This window comes from Vanessa tameamea, chromosome 6 (genome assembly GCF_037043105.1).
Source record: "Vanessa tameamea isolate UH-Manoa-2023 chromosome 6, ilVanTame1 primary haplotype, whole genome shotgun sequence".
Classification (NCBI taxonomy): Eukaryota; Metazoa; Arthropoda; class Insecta; order Lepidoptera; family Nymphalidae; genus Vanessa; species Vanessa tameamea.
In genome coordinates this window covers 5217216-5230756 of record NC_087314.1, presented here as the reverse complement: position 1 = coordinate 5230756, position 13541 = coordinate 5217216, and the positions used below count along the sequence as shown (strand labels likewise).

At 30.5% G+C, this 13541-nt stretch overlaps 3 protein-coding genes across 3 annotated transcripts; 1 reads left to right on the top strand and 2 right to left on the bottom strand.

Annotated features, from left to right (window-relative positions):
- The first annotated feature begins 406 nt into the window (after positions 1-406).
- Positions 407-1487, top strand: LOC113393525 (retinol dehydrogenase 11-like). Its single transcript, XM_026630464.2, has one exon. The coding sequence runs from the start codon at positions 488-490 to the stop codon at positions 1466-1468; it is 981 nt and encodes a 326-aa protein (XP_026486249.2). The 5' UTR covers positions 407-487; the 3' UTR covers positions 1469-1487.
- A 491-nt stretch (positions 1488-1978) lies between these two features.
- LOC113393524 (esterase FE4-like) lies at positions 1979-5367 on the bottom strand. Its single transcript, XM_026630463.2, has 4 exons — positions 5153-5367; positions 4855-4986; positions 2991-4273; positions 1979-2267 (listed from the first exon to the last, which is right to left on the bottom strand). Exons 1-4 carry the CDS (start codon positions 5234-5236, stop codon positions 2096-2098), a joined length of 1671 nt encoding a protein of 556 aa, XP_026486248.2. The 5' UTR covers positions 5237-5367; the 3' UTR covers positions 1979-2095.
- A 2133-nt stretch (positions 5368-7500) lies between these two features.
- Positions 7501-10963, bottom strand: LOC113393523 (esterase E4-like). Its single transcript, XM_026630460.2, has 4 exons — positions 10771-10963; positions 9750-9881; positions 8401-9677; positions 7501-7698 (listed from the first exon to the last, which is right to left on the bottom strand). Exons 1-4 carry the CDS (start codon positions 10858-10860, stop codon positions 7521-7523), a joined length of 1677 nt encoding a protein of 558 aa, XP_026486245.2. The 5' UTR covers positions 10861-10963; the 3' UTR covers positions 7501-7520.
- Between the last annotated feature and the right edge of the window lie 2578 nt (positions 10964-13541).

Here is a 13541-nt window from a genome sequence, read left to right as displayed (position 1 = left end):
TACACTGTAATTGTATTTGATAATTTATTGAAAAAAAGTCATTTCGGAAATTTTAATTTGTATTATGCCAACATCGAACTACCAGTAAAACTTAAAAGAAATACACGTTCACTTAGATCATACATAGCATTTTTACATTTTCCTCTTCTTGTAAAAAAAAACAATTAAATAATAGAAATTAATATGCAAAGTACTCTCTGTATTTGTTTAGTATTAGCTTTTCTTTCGTAGAGTGTCATTTTTAAAGAGTTTTTCAAATGCCTATTGACGAGCCGACCTACGACACTTATTTAAAATTCGAGTTTGACGTTTTCCGCGCGGCTTTTTCATCTATCGACAGAGTACAATCGAGCAAGGTCAACAACATATAAATATCCACCTCTACATTTGTATGTTCCCCGCGCAACGTGCGTAACGTATAGTTTGTTAGATCAAATTAAAATCGAAGTGATTGTTTTTATAAAATATAAATAAAGAAAATATAAACATGTTTATTTTAATAATGTTATTGTGTGTATTTATCATAATATGTTTAATAATAAGTAATTATCAGAAGAAACGTAATGCAATGTGTCAATCAAAAAAGCAACTGAATGGACGTACAACAATAGTCACGGGCGGGACTTGTGGAATTGGATTACAAATAGCCCTTGATTTTGCTAGAAGGGGCGCCAAAGTCATTATCGCCTGTCCCTTTAATGACGAAGGTATTGAAGCTCAAAACCGAATCATAGAAAAAACAGGTAACCGAAATGTGATTTTCAAACTTCTAGACTTGGGGTCCTTGAATTCTGTTCGTCAATTCGCTAAAGATATATTAAAAACAGAAGACAGATTGGATATATTAATGAATAATGCAGGTGTCGGCATCATAGGAGATTTTTCAACCGATGATGGTATGAGTTTTATAATGCAGGTCAACTATTATGGGCATTTTCTTCTATCTATTCTCCTCCTTCCACTGCTGATAAAAACTGGCAAGGAATCCGAAAAAAGCAGGATAGTAAATATGACTTCGATGTGTCGTTACATTAGTTCGTTCGACGTGGATAATTACGATAAAGTTAACTACTGGTTTAAAATTAGAATATATTCGAATAGTAAATTGTGTTTTGTATTATTTTCAAGAGAGTTGACTAAAAGGCTTGCCGGGTATAATGTTGTCGTGAACAGTGCAGACCCAGGACTTGTTGGCACGAAAATATACAATAGCTACAATGTGCTTATTGGTTGTATCTTGAGACATTTTTTAAATATATTTTTCAAAAATTCTCGGGAAGGTGCACAGACGGCTATTCATATAGCATTGGATGAGAAGTGTGGACTGCAGAGTGGAAAAATATATGAAAATTGTGAACTTGTTAATAATAAAATTTTTGATAACATTGATTACGCTTCTGATAAATTATGGGAAAGATCGATCAAGCTTGTTAAATTAGAAAATCATGAATTAGAATTTTCAAAATAAGTTTTATTTCATCTAGGTATTCTCATTATTCATAACGTATTAATATTGTCAATATGGTCACAAACTACATTACAGATTTTGTTTTCCAACATGTTAAGCAAATAATAAAAAGGCTTACTTTTCTCAAATGAATGCCCCGAACTAAAGGTAAGTTTATATTGAGACATCACTGTCACAACTGATAAGTGTCAACAGTTACCTTTATTGTCACAGTAGCTGCTGCGGCTCCGTTTGTTATATGCCTGTTCAATTTTTGTGTTAATCTTTTTGAGCGTGTGAATATCACGTGAATATTTTGATACGTATAGAATATACTTCAAATGTTGAACCCCAGATTCGATCCAATATAAAATTGTCATTATTTTTAAACAACGTAGCTATATACTCGTACTGTTTTAAATTGTACCAATGTATAACTCCATAAATTATTTGAAATCTTGAGTATGATCACTATGAGACATAAATTGATAAATATCACCAAGTCGGTATAACACTAAAAGACACATCAAATGTATTTAACAAATTATATTTATATGGCACGGCCGACTATAAGTGTAAAATTCCAATCACAAATATTTTCGCTTATGACAGTTACATTATTTATTGCTTCACCAACATTCCTCTGATTTATTCCAAATGTGGAACCCCAGATTCCTTATATATTTGATTCCATAGCTCCATTCGTTCTTTATCAGCGAATCGACCCACTGTCATCGGCTCACCGATGTTAAGATATTCTCTTCCGTCCCTGGTGTATGGTTGCCAAGTGACTCCCAAGTCGTTATTAGGTGTTGGTTGACTGTAATTAAAACTTATTATATTAGTCATTTAATTGTCAAAAAAGAGCTCGTAATAAGTATTTTAAAATTTAAAAGGATAAAAATATTGATCGTTAGATTTTATTGTAATTACAAAAACATATGTATGTATGTTAAAAATGTATGGGATCAAAACCAATTGTCTAACGTGGCCTGTAAAAAGAATTGTTGATAATTTTTATTGGTAAGAATAAACATAAGCAAAAGAACAGACGAATTTATTGTCCCTCGTATTTATATTAACTTAGTCATCATAACAATACGAATTAATATCCACAAACAAAACATCTGACGATTGTTTTTCTTTCACACATAGTCCAAACAAATTAAAACTTTTAAGTAAATAATATGGAGCGATGTGGATGAAAATTTCAGAAACATGAAATATTTAGTCACCTACGAATTTGCTAGCGTTTCAGGTTGGTCGACAAGTGCTAGGTATAAAAAAATAATCTATGTCCTTCCTTCGAGAGAGATGTCAAGCTTTCTTCATACTAAATTTCATCAATTTCGTTTCAGTGGTTTGGCCGTTAAAGAGAGATAGACTAACTTTATATAAATATAGATAAGGATACTATAGATTTTAGATATGAAAAATAATAAAACCAATAAAATTAGTTCCTTTGAATTATTAACGTTAGCTTAGTAAATAATACTGTATAACGTAGCAAAAGCGTACTAGAGAAAGTAAATTGTTATCTTACCCAGTTTTTGCGAAATCGGTCCAAAGTTTTGTCACTTTAAACACAATCTCTCTCAGATTCTTCTGATTTTTGTACAGTTTTTCATTTAGGTAATTGTAGAACATGTAAAATAGTTCATCAGCATGACTAACGCCTTTCAGGTCTCTAAGACCTAAAGCTATTTTAATGATATTTAAATCTGTCTCATAATTGAATCTATACATATAAGACACTCCGCACGTATAAGTATACAAATGCGCGAATCTATGCGTGCTATATGCAAAATGCATATCTGTTTGCATGTCAGTGATTATATTTAAATCTTTTTCGGTTATATTTCTATCGCCGACGTAAAATTTTTTAATTCTATCACCGAAGTCAATTAATTTTTCTCTCGAAACTCTCTCTGCTAACTCTCTTGGCACGTAGAAGGAAGGCTCTTTATTATAAACATCCAATTTTGTTATATGATCTTTAACGAGTACTAAGCCCTCTCCAGAATTATAGCCAAGCATAAGAGGAACTGGCTTAAATCTTTTTTGAGCGAGGATTTTTACGGGATCTTCGTCTATAAACGCTTTGACATTGGGAAATTTCTTTTCCGTTACAGGTATGAATTGCTCTGGAAGACCTCTGTACATTTCATCTGGTGTTAAAGTGGCAAAAGTAAGATTAGTAAGAGAGCTCGCATTTAAGCCTCTGAAAAAAGTAAGCAACTCCTGAACGTCATTTGTGTCTTTCCCTAATATTTTTCCTGCCCGAAAAGCTCTAGCTTTTGAATCTTTGCCAATAGCCCAATCGTTAATCGCCACACCGCTTTGTGCAATCACTTTGTGAAACAGCCCTTCTGACATTGGAGATAACAAATGGTAAGTAACAGACGATGCTCCGGAACTCTCACCAAAAATCGTAATACTTCCTTTATCACCCCCAAACTTAACAATATTATTTTGAATCCATCGGAGGGCGGCAACCTGGTCTTTCATTCCGGCGTTGCCAGGTGCTTCTGGTATTTCTAAAGATAAGAAACCTAATAATTCGAGCCTATAGTTAATTGTCACTAAGATAACATCGTGCTGCAAGAGAAAATCTGGCGTAAAAAAGTCACCAGAGCCCTCATAATAAGACCCGCCATGAATGTATACCATGACCGGTATTTTAGCATTTTTGTCTAGTGACTTTGTATACACATTTAAGAATAAGCAGTCTTCGTCCCCTTGGAATGTCGTGTTAAATTGTGCGCAAATAGAACCAAATCGTTTCGCATCACGAACGCCTTTCCATGGTTTCGGTGCCAAAGGAGCCTGAAATGTTTTAAATATTTTTATTTTATGTTCTTGTTTTTCTATAAAGTGAGAATTTAAAAAAATATCAATTTTTTTACAATGACAATTTGTTTATATTTTTATGAACTTTTTTTGCAATTAAAAAAAAAAGTGGAACATGTAAATCGGACATTTGGCATTATTTAAATTAATAATTAAAATTACGTTAAATATATACTGCTGATGCTTGTGTTTATCTGACATATGTACGGAATGATAATAAAAATGAAAACACTATTAATTTTGAAATGCTTTAGCATTGCTTTAGTACAATTTTTTTTGTCATTTCAAAAAATATAAATATAATCCGTAGTAATCCGTAATAGTTAATAAATTAAACTAACTTTCAAGATTCATTACTTTTTTAGTGATTAAATTCAAGAAATAAGTAAATGGTTTATTCCCATAAAAGTTCTGTTGATTTAATTTTGTTATGGTGATTGGTCACCTCGACAATATTCACCAGAGAATTATAGAATATATTTTGAGAAGGATTTTTCATGTATATAGTTCAGTACAAGTGTAAGGTTTCTTTCAATATTATTTAATAGCAAGCTTACCTTAAACCTAAGATTTCCAACAGGCGGCGCTGCATATGGTATTCCTTTAAAACTAAAGCAAGACGATCCATCAACTAGTTTTTCCACAGAACCTTTTAGTTTTCCTTCATTTACTCTTACTATGGGATCATTCTATATAAAAAAGGGTCTTGTTATATTACATTTTCCAATTATATAAGTATTAAAAAAATATTAATTGATCCATATTCATGCAAAAAATAACATTTCTCTGGTATCTTCACACTTTTTTCATATTATTTGTGATTATATTAGTCGAATACAATTAAAACCAACTTACATTTACATGTGTTAACGCGAGCGCAACATTTATTTGTAAGTAATACAATATAGCACAAACTATAATATTATTTGAACTAAACATTACTAGAAAGTAATACTTCCTTCAATAGTGATGAAATAAAAACTAATATATAAATTGAAGTACGTTTTATTTTATACCAAGAATATGTATCGAGTAGGTAGCCTAGATGTTTTTTGTTGAAGTTTTCCTCAAACTACGTTTAAAAACCCAATTACATCGAAACGAGTTCAATATGGTCTTTATCAAATTTTGTTTTTCTTATTAAAATTATATTCTATCCCAATTGTATTTATATTATTCCTTAAATGATAAAAATAAATCGATTTAAGACTTTTTAATCATGTGATATTATTATGCATTGTTACTAATTCAACGTTCGTTTAAGAATCGAGATTAGAATGCAATACAATAGTGTTGCCCGATTAAAATTATGTCCCACATTTAAGGAATTTAATCTGGTTGGATTAAAATTAATTTTTTTTATTCATCTTTATGATTAAAGTTTCCAAAACACTTTTAACAAAAACCTTTCTAATGTTTACCCTATAAATAACTAAAATCCTACCTCACATCAATAAAAAACTCGTCCATGTATCCGATATTCGTATGAAGACTATATCGATATAGTCTTCATACGAATATCCGAATGACCGAATAGTCAAATGGGGTACTTAACCTTTAGTCACGACCGAAGAACATCACAAGACGTAGTTAGAAGAAAATATAAATTAAGAATTGATGTGGCCTTTTGTACTTTATACAAAAAACCTATAACAATTGCGACTTAATTCTCAATAACACATACGCAAATCTTGTAATGTCTATTGACACAGCTTGCTCAAAATGAGCCGTGACTTCTTTCATCGTCATTGTTTGACTATTAGAAACTATTTTATTATTGGTTTACTCATAAAAACAGCATGGTTGTTACGCATTACTGACTTACAAATTCCCTGTATTTGCAGGTTTTCCCAAACATATTTTACAAATATTCCAGGGAGGCGAGGTTTAAATAAAGAACTCTTTGTGTTTCCTTTCCTTTCCTTTGGAAAATTGCCAGGAATGACAATTCTTAATTCGATCCTCATAATGAAAAAAGATCTTGAAAGAGCAATTATATAAAAATAATTATTATTAATTTAAAAAAATTAAAACTGCAATGTATAAATGATATTAAACACGGTAAAGGAAATAAATAATACATGAGCCGTTAAAGTAAATTTATTTCAATAACGATTTTTTTATTATAAACATAATTTGTTAAGACAGTACTAGTAAATAAATAAATATGAACACTTATTTATATGAATAATTGTGTTGTGGTTAACGCCTAATCGAATGTTGAAGTATATGAGTTTTACAGTACCGAGATCACTTTTTTATGTTCAATGTTTGGCAATGATACAATTTTAACTAATTAACAAAAAAATATTGTTAATAATTAAAAAAAACTCGAAAAAGAAATATACATCTTTGTACTTTCGAAATTGTTTTAAAGTCAGATCGGCTAATTGGAATTTTTTGCAAAAAAACAATTTTTTTTAGACTTATCTTTGTCTATTCCTTGATTTCAAATTCGCTAGTTATACTTTCTTAGCTGCAAGTGTAACTTACAACTTACTTAAAGTGACACTCTCCCGCTTCCTTCGGTTGCAATTTATTAATAAAGCAAATTATATTAATACAATTTATTCCCTATATCACTCAGGAATAATATAGCTAAAAAGCTATTGAATTCCTTTTCAAATTTTTGTATCATTCGTACCGGTGATTACTTATATATTATATTGTATAACAAGAAAATTGTATCTTTTTATAATATTAAGTATAGACTAAGATAAATTAAACATCAAGTTAGTTCTTTAAATAAAATACATTTTCATTTCATTTTCATTTATTCGATTAATTTAGAAGAGAAGTTATTAAGTGAAAACCAATTAATTTATTGTAATCAAAACGCTGACCGCAACTCGTCAACGTTCATATTTAAATTAAGGTTTGCATACATATAATATTGATTACTATCAAATTTAACTAATCGATTTTCGTAACGTGGTTTGAAAAGTTACTGACCACTATATAATTATGTATGAAAATTTATTTAATCTTACAAAATATGGAACATGATTGTGTGTTTACAGTTATGCAATGTCAATAAAGGTTATCATTATTGACATAGCTAGAGACATGTTCGTTACTAATAACAGCATAATATAATATGTTAATTTAATTGATAAAAATGGTCCGGATATTGACTAATATATATTTATACGTGTTTATAATTTTTTTACGATATAATCTCTACAATAACAATAATTAAATACACAATATAAACATGTATTAATTATTTTCCAGATATATGTAGAAGGCCAGCCTCAGTGTAAAGTTCATCCCAAAATTGCATCCTTTGTTTATCTGCATAGTGTCCCAATGAAAAGGGCTCTTCAATATTGAAGAACTCTTTTCCTTCAATTGTATAAGGTTCCCAGATAGCTCCAAGGTGGTTATCCAAAGTTGGACGACTGTAATAAGAAAAATACTTTATTCTATTAAAATCTTAAATACATACTTTCTCTTTTCACGCACATTGTTTCAAGAACATTTGAATGTATTTTAGTCGATAAGATAGAATTGACCCAACAATTAAAATAAATGGTTTCGGCGAAAGGCCTGTTTTAACGCCTACAAGTGCCTGTCCCTAAAAAAATACAATGAGCTTTACTTCCGGAATACCAAAATTGTATGACAATTCTAAATCCAACTTCAATATATCAAACTGTACTTTCCTTGCTATAATTACAAGAGATTAAAATACCTCATTTTAGTTTTTAACCAGATTATATAGATTAATTGGTTTAGAAAAACCATTACCACTAATTTACTATTTAGAGCTAGGTGACAAATCGACGAATGGAAAAAACCCGTCTATGTGAAGTATAAGGTAAATATTCAAGAATTACGTTAAGGAAAATACGACGTTATCCTTAAAGGGTAGACAAATTATTTGTGGTAAGTAAGAATACCAATTAAACTATCGAGTATTTCGATTTTAGAATGCCAAGATTCTGGAACTTAATGGTAAAACCAAATTGAAAATAGTAAGTACTGAAGTTTATGAACTCAGTGTTCGTAAATGTTTTCCAACTGCATGAAATGTGCTATTCAATAACCCAATTTTAGTTTTATTATAAAAATAACACTTGACATCAAAAAACACAAATTACCCAGTTTTAGCGAAATCTGTCCATAATTTCGTTACTTTATACACGATGTTTTTCAGTTTCTCTTGACTTTGATAAGCTCTTTCATTTAAGTAATTATAAAATATGTAGAAAAGTTCATCACCATGACTAGCGCCTTTCAAATTGGTCAGTCCTAAAGCAATTTTCAGAACATTTAGATCAGTGTCAAAATTAAATCTGTACATATACGTGGATTCACACAACTCCGTATACAAATGTGCAAATCTATGAGTATTATACGCGAAATTGATATCCGTTTGCATGTCACATATTGTATTTAAATCATTCTCAGTTATATTTCTATTTCCAACATAGAACCTTTTGATTCTGTCGCCAAAATCTATCAACTGTTTTTTTGTAATTTTTTCAACTATTTCTCTAGGCACATAGAACGACGGTTCCTTGTTATAAACATCTAACCTAGTAACATGATATTTAACAATCACTAATCCTTCTCCTGAATTATATCCAATCATTAGTGGTACTCTATTCACTTTACCTTCAAGAAGAAGCTTTTCTGGTACCTCGTTAAGAAACGCTTCTACTTTAGGAAAGGTTTTTTCAACGACTGGTAAAAATTTTGCCGGTAATCCTCTATATATTTCATCGGGAGTAAATGTTGCTGCAGTTAAATTAGTAAGAGCATTTGCATTAAGACTTCGGAAGTAGTCGAGTAGAACTAGAACATCATTTGTTTCAATTCCAAGAATTTTTCCAGCACGAAAGGCTCTTTCTTTCGCACCTACCGCTTGAACTAAGTCGTATGTTCCACTTTGGGCTATGGCCTTATGAAACAATCCTCTTGACATTGGAGACAACAGGTGCAAAGAGACACACGATGCACCTGCACTTTCGCCAAATAACGTGACGCTATTTGAATCACCTCCGAATTGAGCTATGTTATTCTGAACCCAACGAAGAGCAGCTACCTGATCTTTCATTGCTGCATTTCCAGGTACATCTGGCGTTTCAAGCGATAAAAAACCCAATACTTCTAATCTGTAGTTAAACGTTACCAATATAACATCGTGCTGCAAAAGAAAGTCTGGTAAAAAAAAGTTTCCCGAGCCTTGGGTGAATGAGCCTCCGTAGATAAATACCATAACTGGTAACTTAGCCCCTTTGTTTAAAGATTTCGTATAAACGTTAATAAACAAACAATCTTCATCGCCTTGGTATGTTATATTAAACTGTTTGCATATAGGACCAAAATCTATTGCATCGCGTATACCTTTCCATGGTCGAGGCGGCAAGGGTGCCTGAAATTATGACAGTGTTAGTAGCTGAATTAATATTAATTTATTTAAAAGAGTAACAAATATAAATATTACCTTAAATCTAAGATTTCCCACCGGCGGAGATGCGTAAGGTATTCCTTTGAAACTATAGTACGGGGATCCATCTACCAGGTACCCCAATGAACCTTTTACTTTGCCTTCTTTTACCGTTACTATTGGGTCATTCTAAAAAAGTTTCAACAAATTTAATCCAGACAATATAAATTCTAGAATTAAAAAAAGTCACTTCTCATATATAATATTATTTGATAAAATAACTACATCTTTAAACAATGATGGTTCAAAAGTAACATTCAATATGAATATTATTTTAATCCAAAAATCTCAGTAGTAATTGTCTATTGTAACATTTAATATGTATTTGACATTACGTCAGAGAGCTATGTGTGACTAAAGTGTTAGTCTATGCCGGTTACCCTTACAATTTTATAAACATAAATCGAGTACTAAGTGGTATACGAGATTTATTTGAAAAAAAAAGCTAAAAATCGCACTTTTCTTAGAATCGAGTCTAAGTATGCGCAAACTTGAGTTATAATTCCTCGAAGTAATTTATTAAAGAGTTACACTACTCATCTCATGGCTTCATCATCAGAGCAGTTCAATATTACCAACTGATTTCATAGTCATCCATATTACATATGCATATGATCGATGCACACAATCGATACGACAATAATGAAGTATGAAGGTTAAAATTTTATCTTGACCTTTTTAAAAATTATAAAACACATGTCAAAGTAAGGCATTTTATTCAATACAAAGTTATATTAAAGATAAAAAAGCGAGGACTTAATATTTATTGATTTCTATATATTGACATATTCTGTAATTAAAATGGTGGAAAAGAGGAACTACTGAGTTTCTTGCCGGTTGTTCCCGGTAGAATCTACTTTCCGAACCGGTGGTGGCTGTACATATAATAAAACACTGAAACATGACAATTCAAAAGTGTTTTTATTAGGCTCATAAAAATAAAGAATATTTAGATTTTTTGATTTTGAGTACATATAAGTATACCAAACACGAATAATGTAAAAATAGATTAACTCACGTGTTGTTTTGAAGACAATACCACAGATATTTGTAAACAAACTACGATAATACTAAAAAGTTTCCAATGTGACATCATTATGTCGGACATAACAACATAAAAGAAAGATAAACGAGAAATGCTTCATATATTACATTATAACAATAAATAGGTGCATAGAATACGTTCTACTTGAACACAATTCATTGGAAATATAATTGATATTTTCCTTATAGAGAACTCTAGGACTTTCCTATGTTGCCAGGCTTAAAATTATTCTACCTAAAAAAAAAAGAACATTTTAAATAATAAATTCCAGAGGAAGATTATATCACAATTATATGTAAGTATATATATTTTATAAAAGCATAACTAAGAACCCAATACTTTTGACAAGAACTACGCCGCGCGCTAATGCATGGTCTCCACTCGCGGCTAACTAAAGAGCGATTATCTTCGTAATGGTGAAAGGTCGTCCTGTCACTTGCCTCATTTTTAAATTGGGTTTTGTGTTTAATTTTAAATGTGCAACCTCCATTGATCTACGTCTTACACCTGTCATGAGGGCAAACAGCTTGAGTGCCTTGACGTTCTCTTAAGCAATCATGCTCCCTCGACACTTCACTTCATAAAAATAGTATTATACGAATGTAGGTAGGTATGACAGGTCTATTACCTGTATTGAGAAGGCATTGGTTATTGATTAGTTCTTGACTAATCAAGTAGAGAAACCAATATATATTACTTATCCTTTTTAACGCAGAAGATGCAACAGTTGTTTTTTAATATAAAAATGTACAAAATTATGCCGGATTAGCCATTTTCACTAGTTTTTTTAAAGGGATTGTGAGTTGATATTCGATAAATTATTTGATATAATTGATCATTGTAAAAATTTTGCAATTCAGTGAGATTTGAACGCTGTTTTATTCATAAAAATGTTGTTTAATTAATTATAAGTTATTTTTGTAAACATTACATAAATGAGCAGAATACCTTATTATTATTATTATCTTTATAATGTACTGATAAAAAAATATGTGTTACTATACTATTTCTAGAAAAGAAGGAATGAAAACCATGCTAAATGCGCACAATTTCACGTTATTTCCTGAAAACTACATCGTAATAAATACTAATACTACTTATTATAAAATTTTTGTTTTTGTTCACGGATTTTTTTTACTTTAAATTACGTAGGCTTCAGCGGGGTTGCATCACAGTTAAAACTAGAGATGAAACGGATAACAGTTTGGCCGGATACCGGATATTCGGCCGACCATGTGGCCGGATACCGGATATTCGGCCGACCATGTGGCCGGATAGCCGGGTATCCGGCCGCCGGATATCCGGCGAAACATAGCCGATCGCCAATGGGACCCTTATTCTTTGTGGGCAGCTAATGCCAAACAATATCCAAATTTAACAAAGTTTGTCAAAATCTACCTTTCTGCACCTTGCAGGAAGGTGTATAGCGAAAGACTTTTTTCTGAGGCTGGCCTTATTTATGAAGAGAAACGCAACTACCTGCTACCTCATTTTCATTTAATTAATTTAAATTAATTAAATAAAATAACTAATTAAATAATAAACCTTAAAATAATTTTAATAGTTTTATTCAAAACCTTAACTCACCTTAAATCAAACATTTCCAATTTCCAACGCCGCCTGCGTTGCATATGGAATTCCTTTAAAACTAAAGATGATCCATCAATTAGTCGTCCATAAGTATACAATAAACATACATGTTTGTATTAGGTAATTTAACATTTATTATATATTAATCTAGCTATTTTTTTGTGAAAACAATCAAACAATACTAAAACCAAGTCATAGTTATTTTTTTATTTTTATTAATGTTAACGCAGATTTAATTTGTAAATAAAATAATATGGTACGAATTATAATATATTTAGGAGATTCCCTTATCCATTCAACTGGCTAGAACAAATAAAATCAAAAAAATAAAACAAAAGCGCGCAAAACCGAATTACATGCCATTTTTTTTTCTTTTTGGGCGCGGACAGTAAGGTCGATATTGGCTCGACTTGTAATTTGTTAAAAGTGTTATGTGTTTTATTTGGATTCTTAAGCTCAACTGAGTAAGTAATTTACTATGTATGATTTGGTGATTTATTTATGTTAAGACAAATTCGAGATTAGAACTATTTTTGGTTTGTTAGTCAATTGTTTAAAGTAATTTATATTCTTGTCTTTTCTTCAATCTATTTCACTTCTGTACGCTAACTTAATATTATTTGAATTAAACATCATTAAAATGTACTACTTTCTTCAATGGTGATGAAGAATACCGGATTTCGTATCTAATAATTTAAATTTATTTATTTATTTAATTGAAGTATATTCTACTTAAATAATACGTATCAAGAAGTATATTTAAATGAATATCTTTTTTACCTTTTTTATGTTATTAAAATTTTATGGTCATAAAAATAAGTGTATTGTTTTTAAATTAAATAGTTATAAAAACACACGGAATAATTCAACATTCGTTAGAATTCAGTTCAAATTAAAATTCTAATGTAAATTTCCTTTTAATGGTTTAGAATTTTCATCTTCTTTAAATCCCTTGCTTAACTTGTATTATTTTCTAGAATTACCTACGGAAAATTTTACTTAGTTGGATAAAATTAATAATTGACTTACTAAGGAGTCGATTTCATAAAAAAATGGAATATATCTATTTTTAAAATATCTAAGAACTATATTATTCACATTATATCTTCACTTTCGTTGATACTCACAAGAAGACTCGCTGACGGCTACTACTA

What these genes read in the sequence shown, in the direction of transcription:
- LOC113393524 (XM_026630463.2), bottom strand. Translation starts at nt 5,236, where the DNA reads ATGTTTAGTTCAAATAATATTATAGTTTGTGCTATATTGTATTACTTA. An exon ending in TTGGAAATCTTAGGTTTAAG is followed by an intron (nt 4,274 to 4,854) that starts GTAAGCTTGCTA and finishes AAAACATTTCAG; the next exon opens with GCTCCTTTGGCACCGAAACC. An exon ending in ACCGATTTCGCAAAAACTGG is followed by an intron (nt 2,268 to 2,990) that starts GTAAGATAACAA and finishes TTTTAATTACAG; the next exon opens with TCAACCAACACCTAATAACG.
- LOC113393523 (XM_026630460.2), bottom strand. Translation starts at nt 10,860, where the DNA reads ATGTCCGACATAATGATGTCACATTGGAAACTTTTTAGTATTATCGTA. An exon ending in TATTGTCTTCAAAACAACAC is followed by an intron (nt 9,882 to 10,770) that starts GTGAGTTAATCT and finishes AAACTTTTTTAG; the next exon opens with AATGACCCAATAGTAACGGT. An exon ending in TGGGAAATCTTAGATTTAAG is followed by an intron (nt 9,678 to 9,749) that starts GTAATATTTATA and finishes TCATAATTTCAG; the next exon opens with GCACCCTTGCCGCCTCGACC.
- LOC113393525 (XM_026630464.2), top strand. Translation starts at nt 488, where the DNA reads ATGTTTATTTTAATAATGTTATTGTGTGTATTTATCATAATATGTTTA.